Genomic DNA, 23,192 nt, shown 5'->3' on the forward strand with positions numbered 1-23,192 from the left:
TTACGTAACTGAACTTGAGGACTCCAACTGGAAAGGCTTAATAGAATCCATCAACGGAATATAGGTCAGAAGAAAAAAACACTTCAGATAGACAAAACCTGGAAAAGACAGAAAGCTAACGGAGAGAAAGCTTACCAGCTAGTGACCCAGAGTGAGTCCCTGGAGCAGCGTCACCAGCAGCCCTGGGAGCCCGTAAGAGTGAGAACCTCAGGAAGATCCCGAGGGCAGCCATGAGCACATCAGGTTTGAGAGCAGGGTCTAGGCTACGTCTAGTCAGAGACTACAAGGAAAGACCATATCTGAAGAGCAAACAGCAGGGAATCTTCCACTCCAAATCTGTACAGTGGAACCGTTGAAACTAAATCAAAGAGAAAATATTAAGCAGCCAGTTATGAAAAAGGCATGTCTTTCTGAGGAATAGCAGACTGAGAGCAGTCTCTTCCTCAGCAATAATGGAAGCCTGAAGACGGCCAAATGAGATCTTCCATGTGCAGAAAGACTCACTTCCAGCTGGTAATTATACACCCAGTGAGAACACGTTTACAGAGTGTTGAACTATTTTATTTTCAGACTAATAACTCATTTTGCCACCAGCAGACCCACATTAAAGGATATACCGCCTGTGGAAGGAAAGTGATCCCAGATGGAAGATCTGAGATGAATGAATGAAGAACAAAAACTATGTGAACCTAAGTGAACAGTAAATAAACAAGAATAGTGATGTCTTGCAGGTTTTAGAATCTAAACATAAAATACAACTGTGTGATCATATAAGTCAGGGATAAACGGAAGGAAACTTCCCAAAGGTCTTTGTGCTACCCAAGAAGAAGGTCAAGATGTATGGTAACTTTTGGCTGTGTGAAGTCTGCATACTTCCTAGAACCACTAAAAAATGTTTAATTGGAATCCCAGAAGGAAAAGAAAGAAAGAAAAATGGGAAGGAGATAGAAATAGTTAAATAATGGAGATAAATTTCCCAGAATAAAAACAAAGAGATGGGAGACCTTGGGTTGAAGGGTCTGTAGAGTTCCAGAGACAAGAGATAAAGAAAAGCTTTCACCTAGACCACACTATAGTGAAAATTAAAAATGCCAAGGAGAAAATTCTAGTAGCTTCCAGAGAGGGGTATAAGAAGATTACAGTGAAAGATAAAGAATCAGATTGACAATCAGAAAGATTGACATCTTTCAATAGCCAATCTTTGGAGTAATATTTTCAAGGTAATGAAGAAAGCAAAATTAGAAGATTAAGATTTTTATCCAGCCAGGCTATCATTTACTAATGACAACAACAACAAAAAAATGTCAGGCAAATAGCCTCAGAAGGTTTGCCACACAAAACCCACAATGAAAACGGTATTAGATATAGTAGTTTATTTATTTTTATTTATTTATTTTAGAGAGAAAGGGAGAAAGACAGTGTGCGAGAGAGCGAGCGGGGTGGGGGGGGCGGGGGAGAGACAACCTTAACCAGGCTTCACACACCCAGTGCTTAGCTGACATGGGGCTCCATCTTACAACCCCGAGATCATGTGAGATCATGACCTGAGCTGAAATCAAGAGTTGGATGCTCAAACAAGCCACCCAGGCGCCCCTAGCACTTTAAAAGGGGGAGGGAAAAAAAAAATCCAGAAGTTGCTGCAAAAGTCATATGAAGTAAAAGTTGTGGTTTTTTTAAAACAATTCCTAAGAGCAAAGTAAAAGAGAAAATATTCCCATAATAATGTAGAATTTAAGATGTAGATAATGTTAACATGTTAGGATCTGAAGAGAGCTGAAAAGGACACCAAGGGATGTGAAGGATTGCTAAGTTCTTATTAGAAGGAAGAGACAAATATAAGATGTTAAAATAGTAAGAAAAGACTAAAAAGAAAAAGGACAAATAAAAACAGTAAATCAACACAGTAGGAATAGGCCCAAGCATAACAAAAAAAAAGTAGATGAAACTCACCAGTCAAAAAGCAAAATATTGACTGGATTTTTTTAAAACTCCAGATATAGGGGCACCTGGGTGGCTCAGTCATTAAGCGTCTGCCTTCCGCTCAGGGCGTGATCCCAGAGTCCTGGGATCGAGCCCCACATCAGGCTCCTCTGCTGGGAGTCTGCTTCTTCCTCTCACATTCCTCCTGCCTGTGTTCCCTCTCTCACTGGCTGTCTCTCTGTCACATAAATAAATAAAATCTTTAAAAAAAATAAAAAATAAAAATAAATAAAAATAAAAATCCAGATATATGCACCTTCTAAGAGATGTCAAAAAACAAAGACATGCAGAGACTGAAAGTAAAAGACATATCATGGGAATACGAACTGAAAAGGCTACAATAGCTATATTAATATCAGATAAAATAGACCTTAATAAGACAAAAGCATTATTAGGGATGGAAGAGTTGCTACATGGTAAAAATCTGAGTTCTTCAAGAATATATGAGTTTCACTATGCATGTAATGAAATAGCCTCAAAAATATACAAAGCATATATCGACAGTAAAGGGAGAAACTGATAAATCCATCGCCATGGTGAGAGATTGAGAGACTTCAATATCCCCTCTCACTTGCTGATCAGTCAAATGAGGGGTGGGGGGAGAGGATCAACAAGGATCTGAGGAGATCAGAACCACACAGGATATCCACATACTTGCAGTTGCAACTATCAGAGAATGTACCTTTTACCCAGTAGACATGGAAAGTATGCAAAGATCTGAACCCAGAGACTTAACTAAATTTAGAGGGTAGTGTATAGACCACATCTATGATAAGACAATTAAGTCAGAAGTTATGAACAAGATGACAAAAAAATCCCCAAGTGTTTGGAAAAAATTGCTAAGTTGCTAAATAACTCATGGGTAAAATAATAAATTAGAATGGCAATTTTAAAATACCTAAAATTGGAGCACCTGGGTGGCTCAGTCAGTTAAGCGTCTGCCTTTGGCTCAGGTCATGATCCCAGGGTCCTGGTATTTAGCCTCGCATCTGGCTCCCTGCTCAGCGGGGCCTGCTTCTCCCTCAACCCCCTCCCCTTGTTCTCTCTCTCTCTCTCAAATAAATAAATAAATAAAATCTTAAAATAAAATACCTAAAATTGAATGAGAATGGATGTAACAAAGACAGTGCTTTAAAGGAAATAGATTGCCTTAAACAGGCACATAAATAAGCTCATTCATTTTGAGATTATTTTCTGAGTTTCTAATCTAAGACATTAGAGAAAGGTCAACATATAAACCAGAAGAAAAAAAAATACGTTAAAAATAAGAGCAGAGATTAGTAAAATAGAGAAGTTTAAAAAGCCGAAAGTTGATTCTTTGAGGGAAAAAAAAAAAAAAACTGACAGAAAACTACTGGCAAGACTTACCAAGAGAGAATAGAAATAGAAATAAATATTATTAATGAAGAGTTTAGTATGACATAGAAAGTACTAAGAGAATTAAAATTCAGATGAGAAGGTCAAATTCTTAGAAAAATATAACAAGAACTGAGTCTAAAAGAAATGAAAAGCATGACTAGTCCTATAATCAAAGAAACTGAAGAAGTAGTTTAAAAATTCCCAAAAGGAAAACACAAAGCCCAGATAATTTTGTAGGTGAATTCTACCAAATTTTCAAGAAATATATTATATAGTGGTACCTAAAATCTTCCAGACCAAAGGAAAAGAAGAAATGCTCTCCTTTCCTGTACGTGAGGCCAGGATAACCCTGATACCAAACCAAGCTAAAAGAGTCGTAGGAAAATTAAAGTTCTGCCCTATTTCACTCATGAATATATAAGCAAAATCCCAAACCAAGACATCAGAAAATCCAACAGTCTATAAAAAAAGAAAACATTCACCAATCCTGTTGCATTTATCTTGGGCATGCAAAGATGATTTTATATTAGAAAATTCACAAATTAATTCATCACATTAGTAAATCTCAGTAGATTCAGAAAAAGCATTTTAGGTGTTTTAGTATAAGGGTAATATGCAAAAGTCAGTTGCATTTCTACACACTAAAAGAAAACAACTAGAAAATACAATTTAAGAGAAAACAATTATCCTATCAGAGAACATTAAGGACCTTGTAATAAATCTTATATTCAAGACTGCTATAGAGAAAATTATAAAACTTTACTGAGATATTAAAGAAGAGCTAAATCAATGGAGAAAGGCATAATGTTCATATATAGAAAGACTGAGTATTACAAAGATGTTATCTAAAGAGATCAAACAAAATCCCAATAGTGATTTTCATTGCTTGATATACTGATTTTTAAATTATTTTGAAGAATAAAGGGCCAGAATATTTCTGAAGAACAACAGAAAAATAAGGACTAGCCCTACTAGATATTAGGACTTATTTTGAAGCTGCAGTAGAACAGTGAGCCTGGAAACAGACCCATGGATGTATATATCTTTGGTATATAACAAAGGTGACATGAGATCATGTGCAAAAATGGCACTGTTCACTAAAAGGATTTGGGAAAAATGGTTATCCATATGGAAAAAGATTAACTAAATCTCTCCTTTACATTAGAACAGAAATTGACTACAGGTAGAGGTCTTAGAAAAAGTATTAAGCTTTATTTGCTGTGAAACAGTAAGTTAAACTCTAAGGAGAAAATACTGATGAGTATCATTTAGACCTTAAGGAAATAGACCTTAAACAAGACACAGAACAGCACTGATGCATGCAACTATATTAAAATATTTTTTTCATTAAAGGAAGTTTTGTTCGTTAAGAGACAATTTAAAGGAAGTGAAAAGACAATATATAAACTTGCAGAAGGTAATCACAATACTTAATAGCCAACAGATCAGTATTAAGAATTTGGCCACAATTAAAAATAACTAAAAAAAAAAAAAATCAAGAACGCCTCACCTGTGAATAAAGCAAACACAATCTAGCAGAAAAAGTGCAAGAGTCACGAGCCAGATTTTCACATGAGAACAAATACATATGACCAGTCATCATATGAAAATGATCAACATCACTGGGAATCAGGGAAATGCAAATCAAAACCACAATGAGGCCATTTTGCCTTCATTTAATTAAGAAAAAAATGAAAGAGTCTGATAGTATCAAGTGTTGAAGAAGATGTAGATCCCCAATATCTCTCACATGGGAGTGCGAACTGGTGCCACCATGTTGAAAAGCAGGCTGGCCTTACCTCCTAAAGAAGAATGTCACAGACTCCGTAGCCCAGCAGTTCCACCTCTAGGCATATACTCGAGAAATGCCTGCAAATGTACAATGGGAAACACGCATGAGATTACTCCGAAGCAAAAACTTGTAAACAACCGAGATTTATTGAACGAATAACTGTGGTATTATTCACAGGAGGGAATATTACACAGTCGTTGAAACTAATGAACCACAGAAACACGCAACAATATAAATTTTAGTAGTATAATATTAAGGGGAAAAAAGCAAGTCCCAGAAGGTTACATACATCATGATTCTTTTTATACAGTTAAAAACAAATATGTAAATATATGCGTAGGAATACACACACATACATGCACATTTAAGAGTATTTAAAGATGCAAGAAAATTAGATTAAAAGGTAAGCAAGGGACTGATGAACCCAGGAATCTTGCTAACAGCTACCTGAGAAGGCGATGGATTGGTGAGTTTTCCATATGGTTAGGTGTAGGTTTTGTCAGGATTCTCCCTTTTGTTTAGAGGTTCTTCTGGTGGTTAAGTTGCAGGCCATGCGAGGACCAATAAAAAGAGGGTGTCGTGTATCAAGTATCATGACTAATCCAAAGCTGGGCACCTGAGGTCCAAAAAAGGAGAACAGAAAGAAAAAAACAAAATAAGATAGATTTAAATCCAACCAACAGTAATTACATTAATTACTCCCATTACAGGTATAAGATTTCAGATAAGTTTTAAAAATGCACTATATGTGGTTTACAAGAGCTACATCTAAGTAAGAAAGTAAAGAAAGATTGGAGTAACAGGATGAAAAAAGATTTGTCCACAGAAATAACAAACAAAAGCTGCTGTAGCTATATTAATGTCACAAAACAGACTTTCAAACAAAAGGTAAGACGGGAGGTAAGAGGGACATAATGATAAAGGTTCAATTCACTAAGATGAGTTTTAAATTTGAACGTATCCTGTACCTAAAAAAACAGAGCCTCAAAATATTTACCACCAAAGCTGGTAGAAATACAAGGAGAAATGGATTAATTTACAACCAAAGTAAGACATTTTTTTTTTAAAGATTTTATTTATTTATTTGACAGAGATAGAGACAGCCAGTGAGAGAGGGAACACAAGCAGGGGGAGTGGGAGAGGAAGAAACAGGCTCATAGCAGAGGAGCCTGATGTGGGGCTCGATCCCATAACGCTGGGATCATGCCCTGAGCCGAAGGCAGACGCTTTAACCGCTGTGCCACCCAGGCGCCCCCAAAGTAAGACATTTTAACAACACTTTCTTAGTAATGGCTAGAAACAGGAGAAAGGAAAAAAAAAAAAAGAGTTTGAACTATAGAATCTACTGGACAATTAGAGAACACTGCACTGAACAACTGCAGGAAACACATTCTCTTCAGGCACACATGGAACAGCTGCAAAAACTGACCATGTACTGGGTCTTTCAGTAAATTTCAAAGGACTGAGATTATACCAATATACTGTCTGTCTCCAAAGCAATTATGCTAGAAATAAAGATGACTAGGAAAAAAATCCCCAGATGTTTATAAATTCAAGAAACATACTTCCAACTAATCCACAGCTCAAAGAAGATACAGTGGACATCAGAAAATACAACGGCATAAAGGGGCTCCTGGGTGGCTCAGTGCCTTAAGCATCTGACTCTTGATTTCAGCTCATGTCATGATCTCACCTGCGGTCAAGCCCTCCCCCAATCCACCTCATGCTCAGTGTGGAGTCTGCCTGTCCCTCCCCCCCCCCCCCGCCTCGCTTGCTCGCTCTCTCTCTCTCAAATAAATAAATAAGCTTAGAGAAAATGTAACTGCATGATAATTATAGTAACACTTATAAAAGCTGTGAGATTCAGCTAATGCAGTATTTGGAGGGCAATGCCTAACCTAAAACGCACATACTAGAAAAGAAGACAAGCTGCAAAATCACGGGCTTAGCAACCATTTCATGAAGTTAGAAAAAGAACAGCAAAATAAACCCCAACAAAGCAGGAGAATATGAAAGTAAACTCAGTAAAGCAGAAAAACCTAAAATAGGATCAACAAAGTTTCATCTTCAACCAATGAAGACAGTGTACGAGCCTCCACCCTGACTGTTCAGAATGGGGGGAAGGCACATATAACCCACATCACAGAGGTGAAGAGAGGACATTGCCAGGTCCTAGTCGTTAGAGCAGTAGTAACGAGATTATGAAACAACTTCACGCTGATCTAGCTGAAAAACTGGCGGAAACCGGCAAATTCCCTGAGAAGTAGAATGTAGCAAAACAGATGCAGGTGGGTGGAGCGAGAGTGCAAGGTGCGAGCAGGAAAAGGGCAGGAGCCGGCAGGACAGGAGCAGCTGGCTGAGCGAGTTCTGGGGGTGGCCACGTGGCCCGGGGCCCAGCGGGGCAGCTCACGGCCCCCTGGCGCCGCAGGGAGAACGCGGAGAACATGTACTACTTCTCGGAGCTGGCCCTGACCCTCAACGAGCACGAGGAGGGCGTGGCGCCCACGGACAGCCGCCTGCGGCCGGACCAGCGTCTGATGGAGAAGGGGCACTGGGACGAGGCCAACACGGAGAAGCAGCGGCTGGAGGAGAAGCAGCGCCTGTCGCGGCGCAGGCGGCTGGAGGCCTGCTCGCGGGGCTGTGGCACAGAGGAAGGTGAGGCTGGGCGGGGAGGCAAGGAGAGAGGGTGCCCTGGGGATGGGGAGCGGGTTCCCAGAAGGAAGGGATGCCCCGGGGGCGGGAATGGAGATGGGGAGGAAGGGGTACCCCTGGGACAGGGAGGGTGGAAGGAAGCTGTGTCCTAGGGGCGGGGAATGGGGGAACCAGGGAAGGGGGCGGGGCTGGGAAGAGACCACCGTCCACTCGCCTGCCCGCTGTGCCTGCCCAGCAGAGAAGGAGGCCGATGTGTACATGCCGCTGTGGTTCGAGAAGAGGCTGGACCCACTGACCGGGGAGACGGCCTGCATGTACAAGGGCGGCTACTGGGAGGCCAAGGAGAGGCAGGACTGGCACATGTGTCCCAACATCTTCTGAGCGCCACCCCTCCTGCAAATACAGGCGGCTGCACAGCCTGGTCCACCTCTTCTTTAACGCACTCAATTTAGTACTCACGGCCCTTACCCTCACCTCCTCTCCTCCCCCCCCCCCCCGTCTTTTTTTTTTTAAACACTTTTTTGGGGCTCTCACCTTGGAAGGAGGAAGTGCTGACCTGCATACTCTTCAGCTCCCAGGTGCCCCGGGTCACCCGAGCCCTTTCATCATGGACTTGGGTCCCACTGGGACCCCAGCTCCCAGTTACCACCACTCAGGCAGGCTAGCCCAGGCCCTGGGCTGCCCCAGTCACCAGCCCCACCAGGGAGGCACTGGCCCCTCCTGAGGAGCCACTTTTGACTTTTTTAGAAAAAAACTATCTCCATTTCTTTCCAGCCAAGAGGTTTAGTAAATATTTTTAGTACAGCACTTAGCAGACAACTTTCTAAGTGTGCTTTCTTGCCACAAACGTGTCCTGGCAAGAGCCCCTTTTTAAGACATCAGGAAGCCAGACCCCTTTGAGCAGGGAGCATTTTGTCGCTCAACATAGCAGGGCCACATTTGTTTCGGAGCTGCGCAGTCACCGGGAGCACAGGACTCCACGGGAAGTGGAGGGGCCACCTGGCCCAGGAGAGCACAAGTCAGTTGTCTCTGGAGCTACAGCCGCACCCACTGTGGGGAAGGGGGCACCAAGTGGCCCCCATGTAGATTTGAGGGCAACAGCCCCTTGCCTAGCCTTGGCCATGCTGGGGAGCAGGGCCTGCAGGTGCTCCCCACCCCAGAACCAGGCCCCAAATCAGCAATAAGAACAAACATTTGGCTCAGCCTGGGCTGGTGCCCCCAGGCACCAGAGACCCAGTGTCCCGCCTCGGCCTCAGGCACCTCCGGGGTGCCCATCTCCACACCCCCTGAACTCTTTGCCTGATTTATATATATATATATATATGATATATAAATATATAAAAATAGCTATTTTGCTTAAATTTCTATGATATGTGGAAGTTAAAAAATGATGAAGACAGGGCACTTCTGTCTGAATTTAGCCCTCCCGTCAGCTGTGCCCCACCCTCTCCTCGGACCCCCCTCCAAAGGCTTCCGCCAATGGTGGGGGGACTGGGCCACCGTGGCCACTAGCCCGGCCCCTCAGAACCCCCACTCCAACCCCTCCCACTTAAGTTTGGTCCTGAAAATTCATCGCAGGGTTTTTTTCTGTATACTCCAGGACTGGTTTTGTTTTTATAAAAAAAAAACAAAAGTGAAAATACCAACGTATGAAATGCCTTAGGGTGCCCACTCGAGAGGCAGGGCAGGCAGGGTGGGCTGGGTAGCCCCAACAAGCCTGCAGCAGAGCTGTGCAATGTACCTCTTCTCAACACTGTTTGCGAGGGAGCACCTTCTGACTGGTAATAAAAACCTTGGATTTGGAGTTTTCCAAGGCCCTGTCCCTGAGTGTGTCTGTGACTGGGTGGACCAGGGCTGATGCAGGGCAGGTGATGGCCTATAAGGCAGCATGGGGGTGGAGCCTGGGACTTTCTTCTCCTCTGCACTGAGGAAAGCAATGGAAAGCTGGTATAAATGGGGAGGAGAAAGTAGGGGTGGAAGACCTGTTATGACAGGGTCCGGGCCAGGAAGGCTGCAGAGGGCAGAGACAGAACCTAGGGGAGGGCTCACAGCTTTGCTTGGGGCTGTCTGGGGCCAAGCCAAGGCACCCACCCAGCTCTTCTCTTCAGGGAAGCCCACCTTGGTGAGTTCCAAGATTATTCGATAACCATGACCTGGACGGCTTCTTAAGGTTGCTAAGCAACTCAGATCACTAGCTCCCAGGACTGGTCTAGAGCGGCTTGGTCTGGCCCACTATGGGGGGCCTCCCACTGCCAGTGCTTCCAGGTGAGAGGATGGGGTGGGGCAGGGCACCACAAGAGTATCAGAGCCAGGCTCCAATCACCTGCCCTGAAGCCCCAGCACTGGGGGATCCAAGGCTGGCCCTACACAACTCCTTCTTTACCAGGGCCTTGCTTTCCCACCTGTGGGGAGGCAGGCACTGGTTTGTCCTGCAGCTTTCACTGGCTAGAAGGTGCAAGGCAGGTGGGGCAATCCCAACATAAACCTAACCCCCCCCAGGGGGAGGGGGCAGTAGAAGGGGTCTGCCGAGGGAGATGATGGGCTACATAGGCAAAGCCCAGAGGTAACAAAAGCCAGTCCACTGAGACAAAGTGAGGGAAGAGCCTGGAGTGGAGCCAGGCAGAGCTCAAACAGGGAGTGAACCAGGTTGACGTTCTAGAACCCACTCTAACCAGATCACAGAAGATCAGCCTACACTCAGCATCACTGAGTAGAAAAGGTCATAGAAAAAAAAGATTCTGCAACATAGGCCATAAGGGGCCTCAAAGTACATCTGACAAAAAGATGCAAAAGACCTTTACAAATACAACTTTAAATTTTTACTGAATGATAGAGAAGACCTGAGTTAAAAGAAAAAACACCATCTTCACAGATGGCCAGCTCAGTTATGCGGGTTCTTCCCAAATCTACAAATCCAACATGATCCAAATCAAAATCCTAGGAATATTTTTAAACACTTAACAAGTGCAAGTTCCCTTATCCCCAGGGCTGGGGCTCAGCATGAAGTGGGTAAAGTACACCAGATAGAAAAATGTCAAAGTGTAGCACAGAGACACCGCCAATGCAGTTCTTATTCTTCTTATGAAGCTGGCAACATAACTTCAACAACAAAATCTGGTAAAGACAGCACAGAAAATATGAGAAATATGTATTTCAACCTCACTTTATAAGAAGAGAATTTGAGGGGTGCCTGGGTGGCTCAGTTGGTTAAGCTTTTGACTTCAGCCCAGGTCATGATCTCAGGGTTCTAGGACTGAGCCCCATGTTGGACTCCCCAATGGGGAGTCTGCTTGTCCCTCTCTCTTTGCCCCTCCCCCACTCATTCTCTCTCTTAAATAAAATCTTTTTAAAAAATAGAATTTTGGGGGCACCTGGGTGGCTCAGTTGGTTAAGCGTCTGCCTTCGGCTCAGGTCATGATCCCAGGGTCCTGGGACTGAGCCCCACATCAGGCTCCCTGCTCAGCGGGGAGCCTGCTTCTCCCTCTGCCTGCTGCTGCTTGTGTGTGTGCACACTCTCTCTCAAATAAATCTTAAAAAATATTAGAATTTTCAAAAATCCAAATAGCAAATAGAATCCAGCCACACACCAGAGACTGATATCTCACGTTGGTAAACCCATGCCCAAGTTAGGTTTACCAGAGAAATGCAAGAATAGGTCAGTTTTGGGAAGCTTTTCATTATAAATCATTCATTATATCAACCACCCTTGTGTAAAACTAGGCATGCTAGATAAACTTTTACAACATCTTAAAGCATCCATGAGTTGGAAAGAATATAAGGGATACTTGGGCCAAATATTAAGTGAGTGTAGAAACATGGAAAAGTTAAGAAGAGTCTGAAATCTGCTTTTCTCTCATAGCCACTTACTGTACCAATGAACTTAAGCTTTCACCACCTCAAATAACCCTTCCAACATAGGATATTTAATAGGAGATGTCCACCATAAAGCTGGAGTCCCAAAGGTCTATACCTTTGATATAATGAATCCAAAATCAATACAGGAAAATTGTTTGTCTTAAAGATTAGTCCTAAGCAGAGCATAAAAGAATCACCTGAGAATTTGTAATTGGGAGCAGACCCTCAATTGGTTTGGTTTAATAGCTAAATACATACTACCTGGATTGTCCAATAAAACCTTTGGCAGAGAATATAACATGGTCTCAAATTGGCAATGTCCCCAGTAACATGAGAGAAGCAAAGAAATCTTCCATGGAGGCTCTCCCCTTCATTCCAGGCCTTATGGAATCCCAGATGTGAAGTTGCAAGGAAAATGAATAGCTTACAGTGTGATATCTCTAAACACACAAGGAAACACGATACACAAGTTGGTCCATGAGTATAGGCCAACAGAAATAACAGTAGAATCAGACACAAAACGCCTCCATATAGTGAAATTATCAGACACAGAATATAAAATAAGCATGTATATTTCTAGAAATAGAAGATTTCTAGAATTTTCATTCCTGAAAATGAGTGAACAGTATTTAAAAAAAAACTAAAGAATTTCCAGAAATTGGAAAAAAGTCACTAAAAATAATAAATTTATAACCTCATACTACTGAAGAACATAATAGTGACATAGAAGTAAGATCTGAAGAAAGTATCCAGAATACAACACAAAGATGTGAAAACTATGAAAGAAGAGACATGGAAAATAAAGTGAGAAGGTCCCATATGTGTCTAATTGAAATGGAGCAGAACTTTTTTTTTTTTTAAGATTTTATTTATTTGTCAGAGAGAGAGAGCACACAAGCAGGGGAAGCAGCAGGCAGAGGGAGGAGCAGGATCCCCAGTGAGCAAGGAGCCCGATGAGGACTCAATCCCAGGACCCTGGGATCATGACCTGAGCCGAAGGCAGACACTTGCCTGACTGAGCCACCCAGGCATCCTGCAGCAGAGAGTTAATGATTTAAAAATTTCCGAGAAATCATGAGAAAGACCAATATACAGAGTCAATCTCCACAAATTGTAGTCAAGAAAATAAAAAGACATCCACAGCAAAATAAAATATGGTGAAATTGCAAGACTCTTAAAACTTAAAAGCAGCCAGATTAGGGGTGGGTGGTGGGAATTACCTTCAAAGGTAAGACTGAGAGTTGACCTCCTAAGAAAGAAGAAAAAAGTGATTAGAGGAGAAAATGTTAGTATTCCCAGGGAAAATATCTTTCAGGATCCAAAGGAAAATAAAGGTATGAATAAAAACTTACTAAAACATTATTAAGAGTCTTGTGGAGTCTGACTTTGTTGGGTTAAGTATAAGGTAAAACACACAGAGTAATCACTAAAGGAAGAAGAATAACAGATTTGGAAAACATTGTGTGTGGCGGGGTAGGGGGCGGATTTCAGTCAATCTAAAAGAAGGCAAGAAAGAGGAAAAAGGAATGCAGATAAAGTGGAATAAAAATTTAAAAATAAGACAGAAATAAGTCAGTAATGCATCAATAATACACAAAGTTTAAGTAAGTTAAATCTTTGGGTAAGAATAAAAAATATCGAATAAAAAATCTTGCTAAATGCTGTTTACAAGAATATACTGAAAACATAAATATACAGACAAGATAGACTTTACGGCAAATATGTATTTCTATATGTCAACTCCTACAAATAAAAAGGTCACTTTATAATATAAGATAAAATTCACAAAGTTCTAAAACTCCTATGCACCTAATAACATCTCAAAATAAAGTAAAATGGACACAATCACAAGGAGAAATGGAAAAATCCACAATCATAATGGAAGATTTTAAACTCTCCCTGTAGTGAGAGCTCAGAGAAGCAAAAAATATCAGCAAGGTTTCCAACAACACAATTAACAAAATTGATGTAACGTGCACATAACTGCAGAATATATATTTTTGAAATGTACATGGAACATTTTTGAATATTAACCACATATTTGGGCCAGTCATAACGCCTCAGCAAATTTCAAAAGACTAACATAGAGACCACATTCTCAGACTAAAAAGAAGACAGTTCAAAATAAATAACAAGGGGCGCCTGGGTGGCTCAGTCGTTAAGCGTCTGCCTTCGGCTCAGGGCATGATCCCGGCATTATGGGATCGAGCCCCACATCAGGCTCCTCTGCTGGGAGCCTGCTTCTTCCTCTCCCACTCCCCCTGCTTGTGTTCCCTCTCTTGCTGGCTGTCTCTCTCTCTGTCAAATAAATAAATAAAATCTTTAAAAAAAAAAAAAAAGAAAGAAAGAAATAACAAAAAGGCAATTAGAAAAAAAAATTATTGAACATTAAGAAATACTTTTAAATAACTGATGGATCAGAGAAGAAAACAACAGAGATTATAAAATACAGTTAAAAATTAAAATGTTAAATATCAAAAGTTATAGAATAAAGGTAAAGCAGTACTTAGAGAAAAATTTATAGCATTAAAAGCTCGTGTTGTAAAAGAAGAAAGACTAAAAAATAATGAGCTAACCATCCAATTTGAGTAAGAAAATGCACACTAAGACAAACTCAAAGAAAGGAAATAAAGATCAGAAATTAATCAAATAGAAAACATAATAGATGATAAAATCTAAGGTTGGCTCTTTGAAAACCTAAAATTGACAACACTTATAAGGATTACAGAGAAAGTGAAGGAAGGAGAAAGGAAATAGATGAACCTAGAAAACAATATTTGAAATAAAAAGACATACATGCTACAGATATTGTCAAATAAGGATATCATGAACAACTTTGTAACAATAATTTTGAAAATGAGATAAAGTTCTAGAAAAATATAACTTAAAACTGACTCAAAAATTAGAAAAGTCTGAGTAGCAGTATAACCATCTTTAAAAATCAGTTTAAAAACTCCCCTCATGGGTGCCTAGGTGGCTCAGTCAGTTAAGTGTCTGCCTTCAGCTCAGGTCATGATCCAAGTCCCACATCAGGCTCCTGCTCATCAGGGAATCTGCTTCTCCCTCTGCCTCTCCCCCTGCTTGTGCTCATGCACTCTCTCTCTCTCTCTCTCAAATAAGTAAATAATTAAAAAAAAATTTTTTTTAAATAAAAACTCCCCTCACACATATACACACAAAACTCCAGACATAGCTGATCCAGGAATAATCAGCCTTACAGAAAGTATCCCTAGAGTAGAGGAAATAGTCCCCAGCTCATTTCTTGAGGCTAGTATAATCTGGTCACCAAAACCTAATAAGGACAGAAGAGAGGAAAATTACACACTAGCGATGGTGTAACTCAAAACAAAATACTAACAAGTCTAGAAATACAGAAAACATAATCATTATTCCAGAAATGCAAGGTCAGTTTACCTTAAGAAAAACTAAGGAGTGTAATTCACCACATTAACAAAATAAAGAACACTATGTGGTCATCTCAATGGATACAGAAAACACTTTAGATAGAATTCAACATGCATCCATGATATTTAAAAGGGAAAAAAAAATGCTTAAAATAGGAATGAAAACTTCCTTAATCTGTTGGTATCTGAAGAAGGAAGAAGAGAAAAAAAGCTGCTTTTACCCATTACACTCAACATTGTACTGGCAGCCCTAGCCAATGCAATAAGGCAAGAAAAATATATGAAGTATGGGAATGGCAAAATTATCATTGCTCACAGATGATATGTAATAGAAAACTCAAAAGAATCTAAAGATAAATTGGAATAACAAGAAAATCAATTACATCTTTATATATTAGCAACAAACTGCCAGAAAATGAAATTTTTAAAGTATCATTTACAACATCATCAGAAACCATCAGGTACCTATGATTCATCTAATCAAGAAAATATAAGATCTCTAAAGGGAAAATTATAATAGTTTCTTGAGAGACACTAAAGAAAGATCTAAATTAATGGATGGTTATCCTATCTTCATGGCTTGGAAGACTTACACATATCAGTTGTTCTCAAACTGATGACATAGAATCAATTCCAATGAAACCTGTACAGGTTTTCTCTTGGAGCTTGATTAAATGATTCTAAAATTTATATGGAAATGCAGGAGCACCTGAGGGGCTCAGCCATTAAGCGTCTGCCTTCAGCTCAGGTCATGATCCCAGGGTCCTGGGATCGAGCCCCACATCGGGCTCCCTGCTCAACGGGAAGCCTGCTTCTCCCTCTCACACTCACCTTGCTTGTGTTCCCTCTCTCGCTGTCTCTCTCTGTCAAATAAATAAATAAAATCTTTCTAAAAAAATAAATAAAATTTATATGGAAATGCAAAGGACCAAAAATAGTCAACACACTCTTGAAGCATAAAAAGTGGTTAAACTGGCGCTACTAGATATAAAAACTTACTGTAAAATGATAACAATTAAATCAGTGTGGTATTGGCATAGAGAAAGAGACAACAGACAGATTTACACATATATGAACGTTTGCTATATAAGAGAGGTAGCACTGCAAATTAATGGAGAATGGTAAGACTTTTCATTAAAGGGTGTGGGGACAATCAGGAAGAAGTAAGGAATTGAAACTCTACCTCATACCATACACAAAAGTCAATTCCAGGTGGATTAAAGATTTATATGTGAAAGACACTATAAAAGCCCTATAAGATAACATAAAATAGTATCTTTATGACTTCATGATAGGGAAGAATTTCTTGAGAAAAGCTACAAGGGGGTGCCTGGGTGGCACAGCGGTTAAGCGTCTGCCTTCGGCTCAGGGCGTGATCCCAGCGTTATGGGATTGAGCCCCACATCAGGCTCCTCCACTATGAGCCTGCTTCTTCCTCTCCCACTCCCCCTGCTTGTGTTCCCTCTCTCACTGGCTGTCTCTATCTCTGTCGAATAAATAAATAAAATCTTAAAAAAAAAAAAGCTACAAGAAATGCAAACAATAAAAAAGATTGGTAAATTAGTCTACACTAAAATTAAGACATTCTACTCATCAAGACTGTATAAAAAGCATTTTTTAAAAGGACGCCAAAAAGTGGAAGAAATCTGCAACACAGATAACTTATAAAAAACTTGTATCCAGAATATACAAAAATACAAATCAATAAAAAGAAGACAAAAGAACAGAAAAAATGGTCAAAAGTCTTGAACAAACACTTTATCGAAGAAGAAATCCAAATGGTCAATAGACAAGAAAAGGTGCTCACCCACATGAGAAATCAGGGAAATGCATATTAAACCACAATGATAAAAATAAAAAAAAGACAATGACCTACCACTATACACCCATCAGACTGCAAAAAATTTAAGTCTAGAAATATCAAGTGTAGGTGAGGAAGTAGAGAAATCAACAACTTAGTGCCAGTGAGCATGTAAACATATACAAGTGCTTCTGAAAATAATCTGATGTTACCTAGTATGGTTGAAAGGGGTATGACTTACATGATTCAGCAAGTCTACTCCAAAGTTGATGCATGCAACAGAGTACATAAACGAGAATGTCCACAGCTGTATTGTAATAGCAAAAAAACTAGAAACAACCCAAATGCCAGTTACAGAGACATGGATAAAAAATCATATGTTCCATTGTAGGGGTGATTCATTTTTCATTACTGTATGATATTCAGCAGTGATAGAATAGTATATGGTAGTGAAGATTAATAAATTACAGCTACATCTAACAACATTGATGGATTTCTGAAAGAATATTGAAAAGAAATAGGAAGTTGCAAAATAGTAAATGTTATGTCTACTCAAGTTCAAAAACAGGCAAAACAAAACAATTATTTAGGAATGGAAATTGAGGTGGCAAAAGTTTTTAAAAGAGCAAAAACAAATATGCACACCAAATTCAGGATGGCGGTTACTGTTGGGCAAGGAGGAAAGGGGAGAGGACCCAGGAGAGGCACACAGATTTATAAGGTAAGAATAATGCTTTTTTAAAAAACAAGATGATAAGTGTACACTGCATATTCTTACCATACAAATATTTTATAAATACAGTATTCTTTTGTAGAGACACAATGTCTAATAAAAATAATTGTTGAAACAGCAGCTTAAAGGAAAAAAACCCATATGGTTTGACAGTCAGGGTTGTGTGCCTGACAGTTGTGTGCCCCCCTCCCTGACATACATTTCAGTTTATCTAACTAGTGCCCCCTGGTGCTCCACTCAGGTAAGACTGGCAGCCATGGCTCCATCCCTGAAGCCCCAAGTTTAAACAAGATGGAAACTCTTTCCACACTTTAAAGGCCACTCACCAAAACCAATAGCTAATATTCTGCTCAGCTCTAATGTGTGGATTTCCAACCCATCACAAACAAGTCCCAGATAATTATTCAACATTGTTTCATCGTTTCTAGCTAAAGCAAAATAGCAGGGCACCTGGGTGGCTTTGTCGGTTAAGCTTCAGACTCTTACTTTGGCTCAGGTCATGATCTCAGAGTGTGAGATCCACGTGGGCTCCACGTGGAGCCTGCTTAAGATTCTCTCTCTCCTCCCTCTGCCCCACCCTACTTGTACTCTCTTTAAAAAAAAAAAAAAGGCATTAAAATATTTTTCAAAAATAAATTACAATGGCAATTAAATTGGAGCATGGCAAATTTGTGCCTTGCATCTATAAACAAGTTTATTTTTAAAACTACCAGAGTCATAACACAGAAAATAAATTATTTTAAGTGTTTGCTTTTCTCTGTATTAATAATCAGGAACAGAGATGGAAAAAATATTCCATTCACAATACTAAAAAAACCGTAACACAGAAATAAACGAGAAAGTTGTAGAACTTGTATGAAGAAATTATAAAATCTTACTGTAGGACTAAAAGGAGTCAAACAAATGAAAAACCATTTTGTATCCTCTGGGGAGATTTAAGGTCCTAAAAATATCAACCCTCCCATAACTTACATCTAAATTTAATGCAATTATAATTTAAATCACAATGGAACTTTTTTCTTTGGCAAGGATGGGAAAAAACTGGGTAACATGATCTTAAATTTCATTTAACGGGGCACCCGGGTGGTTCAGTTGGTGAAGCATCTGCCTTTGGCTCAGGTCATAATCTCAGGGTCCTGGGATGGAGCACCACCCTGGGCTCCCTGCTCAGTAGGGAGTCTGCTTCTCCCTCATGCTCTGCCCCTCCTTTCTGCTCTCTCGCTCTCTCTCAAATAAACAAAAATAAAATCTTAAAAAATAAATCTCACTTAATAGAATAAATTCTAATAGCCTGGGAAAGTATGGAAAAAAAAAAAAAACAAACATTGAGGGAGATTGATCACCTAGATGCTCGTGATGCCCCAAATTCTAGTTTCAGCTGGGATCCCACCCCTCAAATCAGAATCACCTGTCCAGGGGCGCCTGGGTGGCTCAGCTGGTTAAGCGTCTGCCTTCGGCTGGGGTCATGATCCCAGAGTTCTGGGATCCAGCCCTGCTTCGGGCTCCCTGCTCAGCAGGGTGTCTGCTTCTCCCTCTCCCTCTGCTGCTCCCCCTGCTTGTTCTCCCTCTATCAAATAAATAAATAAAACATTTAAAACAAAAACCAGAATCACCTGTCCAACCGATAACAGGATGTCTTCACTGACATGTCCAAGGGGCATCTCAAGCCCACCAAATAGAATGGAATATAAATAATAACCAAGGTTGTTCACTTAATAAATGGGGCGAACACAGTGAATTTCCATTTGAAAAAAGAATCAAAGCTTGACTCTTGCCTTACCGCTTAAACTAAAATGTATTCCACAGCGAGTGGACACTGAGAATATATATATATTTTTAATATTGCAACAAAACGTAAGAGAATGTTTGGGGCAAGACAATGAAGAGAAAGGGAAAGGTTTTCCTAAGCATAAGAATCCTCAAATCCTAAGTGTTTACCTTTCAAGTAACACCATACACCAAGCTAAGGATAAACCAGTAGAAAATGGGCCAAGGTTTTGACGCACAAGATGCCTCAGGTCCCGGGAGAGGCCGACAGGCTGGCAAGCAGGCCAAACCTTCAAGGAAAATTACCTGGAGATGGCTATTTTAAGACGTAAAACATGCAGCTTCCTTTCCAGGTCCTTTATCTTGCAGATATAAAAGCACCACACCGCAAAGTCGTCTATACAAAATGCTTTCTGTAGTGGCCAAAAAAAAAAAAAAAAAAAAAAGGCTGAAACACAACTCAGGCTTAATCTGCAGACGCAAAAAAATAAAAGAGAGAAAGAAAGATCCAAAAAACAAAAAAAATACCCACCCACTTTTTTGCTTGGGGTGTGGGCAGGCCAATAGATCCATAAGGCCCTTCGCTTACCCTAGGATGTGAAGACCCTGAGGCCGCCGCCCCCCAGCTTGCCCCCAGTCTGGCCGGGTGCGGTGGTGCCGCCGGGTCTCCACATCCCGACTCTGCAGCCAGCTGGCCTCGTGCACCTGAGTTTGGTCATGGTGCTTCCTCCCCGCCCCCCTGCCCCATTGGCTGGCTCATCGTGCTCCCAGGTGCATGTGCAGGGCGCAGCCGCACGTGCCACGCAGCTGCATCGCGCAGGCGCTGTTACGTTCCCGCGGCAAGGGTGGAGAACTGGCATACTGGGCGCCCTCCGCCGACCGCAACGGTTGGCAGGTTGGGAGAACGCTGGCGCCCGGATGGGACTGCGGCTAGATCCTGGCCGCGTCTTCTGGGCCAGGTAAGAATTTGCAGCCAGTTCTCTAGCCCATGTCATATTGTGATAGATGGTTTAGAGTAAGGAACTCAAAACTCTTTCCCTTCTAACAAATAGTTCTCCCACTGCAGCGCCCCACACCCAGTAACAGATTGGCCTAAATGGTGGGGGCATTAGGGAGGGGAGTGAGAGCCAAGAGCTTCACTTGAGGAAAATGTAACGGGAGGGACAGTAACTTCAAAGTGTTGAATTAGAGCTGGCCATTGCTTCCCAAACCACCGGCGGTTGCTCGGCTAGGAAGTGGCCCCTGCGAATCCCATGGAAGCATCTCAGCCAAGTCCAGAGGGGAAAGGGAGAAAAGATATGTCCCTGTCCCTCAGATTCTTCTCTCAGTGGTGCAAGAATGCCCCGGTGGTATGAGCTCCCCCACTCTCTAGGCCTTGGCTGCCAGCTGCTGGGAATGCCACAATGTACCGTAGACAACCTGCAGGGCAGCCCCAGAGGATGGATGGAAGCCCTGACCCCCTCACCCTTAGGGGGATACTGAAACAGGCCAAATGGTTAGAAGGCCATGAGGATGGCTGTGGGGTAACATCCCAGGAGGGCCACTGAGTAAGCAGTGAAATGCCTACAGGTAGCTTGCAGGGACCAGTTAATCTTGGACACAAAAATTCAGGGTCAGGGCAACAAGGGCTTTGGACCTCCATTCCAACTTCAGTCAGACCAACCCTAGATTAGCGGCTATCTACATGGGCCTCTGAGTAAATTTCAGGTGGAGAACTAGCCTCATGGCTTAAATACGCCAGGATGGGCAGTGGTTTGTCTGAGGCCTTGTGAGCTGGAAGGAAATTTCTACAGGATCCACCAGGAGCCCTAGTTAGGCCAGGCATATTGCAGGTTCCTGGATGAAAAGGGGGGGGGGGGGGCTGGTCAATATTTTGGCTCATTGCAGAGTGAGATATTCCTTGCCAGGTCCTTCCTCTGTCCAGTTTTTATGTTGCTCACTATGGAGAGGGTGACCCCATTAGTGCTGAGAACAGACAGAACAGTCCGAGGCCTCAAACCGGGCAGCAGAGAAAACATGCTCCCTTGGAGCTCTGCCTCTCTCGGCCAAGCTGGCCATTTACCTGTTCAGGGTAAAAAACAATGTGGTCATTCCAAAGGAAGCCTCAGAGGTTCCATCTCCAACAAAGGCCAGAACCCTCTAGTGGAATTCTGAGGATGTTTCAGGCACCTTAACGACCACCCACCAACAGGTCCCTTATAGCCTGGCCCAGCTCGAGAACAACCTTCCAACAGGGACAAGGAGCGAGGCGACATTGCCCACTCAAGCCTTGTATTCTACCTAAATGGCAAAGAAGTTTGAGCTTTATTACTTACTGGTCCTTAGAGCTATGAACTCTTGGCTACCACTTCTTGAACCACAGGTCTGAAAGGCAGGGGAACTGGACCCAACAAGAGCAGCCAAAAAGTAGTGTCACTCAGATAAAGGAGGAACCAGATAAGTTTTTCTCAACCTATTAACCCATGCCTTCCTTGAGTAAACAAACAAACCTTTGTTTTGACCTAGTAATACAGTATTGATCCTAAAGTGAGGGTTATAATCCTAAATCCATGGGACACTTAGGGCCTGAAGGGGTCATACAAGGTGAACATTTTCTTGAGGACTTCACCCCTTGGTTTTTCATCTCATATTTTTGTAAACACTTCCCTAATCCAGATTCAGATCTACAGACTGCACCAGACACCCAACTGGCCAATGAAGGTGCTCAATCTTACTTAAATTAATTCAAACCAACTCAAAAATACATCACTTTTCACCTTTCAGATTAGTACACAGGATGGAAAAGACTGCATACTGACAAGTGTGTGTGTGGGGGGGATACACTGTTGGTAGGAGTTGGAGGTTTTTTCTGGACTGTATCTTAATATTTTTAATATTAATATCTACCATTTGACACAGCCATTTCTCTTTGGAATTTACCAGAGATCTGAGTTAATGAATACATACACATACACACACACACACGCACACACACTCATCATAGCATTTTTCATAAATGTTAACCCAAATGTTTTAAGTAGGAGACTCTTAAACAGTAGTACATCCAAGACAATAAAATGCTATGAGGTTGTGCAGAAGAAAAAAGCAGACCCATATGGGCTATTCTGAAACGGGTTCCAAGATACACTGAGTGGGAAACAGGCAGAAACAGAACAGAATTGAATGTGTGCTCAGCATGGATATTCTTTGCAGGGAGAAAATAGGGATCAAGGTGAAAGGGAGTCTTGTTTTTTCAGGCTTTCTAGCCTTTTGTACAGTTTGAATTTTTACTGTTATGCATGAGTCACTTAAAAACTCAAGAAAAGTCCCCACTGCTCCCATTCCTTAAAAACAAGCAATATGCTGTACTCATTCACCTTTTTGGGGCCGTTTGTGCTACGCACCCTCGGGCCACAAACCAGCCAGACCACTCCCTCCTCCCAAGTCTTCAGGCAGTTCCAAGCAGGTCCCATCACTTAGAAAGGAGAGGGAACCTGCACTTTATCTTCCCACCCAGAATGGCAGGAGCTCTGCCTGGGAAACAGGCTGCATTTGGTACAGCTGGGATTGGATTTAAACAGCAAAGTGGGCACATGGAGTTCAAGCTAAAATGTTTTAAGAAATTCAGCATTTCTGTTTCTGTGAGTGTTAAGGAGGGTGAATACAGAAAAAGGAAGATGGTGATGAGGAATAATCTGAAGACAGTTTAAAACCATAGTGGTAGAATGAAGTAGAAAGAAAGTGCTACATTTTACTAACAGAAGAAAACAGACTGAGTTCAGGAGTCTCACCAGTAAAAGTTTTATAGTATTGCATTTTGATTACAGGTGTGTAAATAAAAAACTTGGGTATTACCCTCTCGTAAAAATG

At 41.4% G+C, this 23,192-nt stretch overlaps 1 protein-coding gene and 1 long non-coding RNA gene across 2 annotated transcripts in view; one reads left to right on the forward strand and one right to left on the reverse strand.

Annotated features, from left to right (window-relative positions):
• The window catches only part of OSBP2 (oxysterol binding protein 2), a 164,769-nt gene extending 155,016 nt beyond the window's left edge, over positions 1-9,753 (forward strand). Inside the window, exons 13-14 of the mRNA XM_048221377.2 lie at positions 7,560-7,786; positions 8,022-9,753. Of these exons, the coding sequence (XP_048077334.2) occupies positions 7,560-7,786; positions 8,022-8,164 (370 nt within the window). The 3' untranslated portion in view covers positions 8,165-9,753. The remainder of the gene's footprint in view (positions 1-7,559; positions 7,787-8,021) is intronic.
• LOC130542438 (uncharacterized) lies at positions 546-7,637 on the reverse strand. Its single transcript, XR_008956987.1, has 2 exons — positions 5,579-7,637; positions 546-5,208 (listed from the first exon to the last, which is right to left on the reverse strand). It is a non-coding gene; the product is annotated as an uncharacterized LOC130542438 (long non-coding RNA).
• Positions 9,754-23,192: the final 13,439 nt, after the last annotated feature.

The sequence above is a fragment of the Ursus arctos genome, unplaced genomic scaffold, assembly GCF_023065955.2.
Source record: "Ursus arctos isolate Adak ecotype North America unplaced genomic scaffold, UrsArc2.0 scaffold_34, whole genome shotgun sequence".
Taxonomy (NCBI): Eukaryota; Metazoa; Chordata; class Mammalia; order Carnivora; family Ursidae; genus Ursus; species Ursus arctos.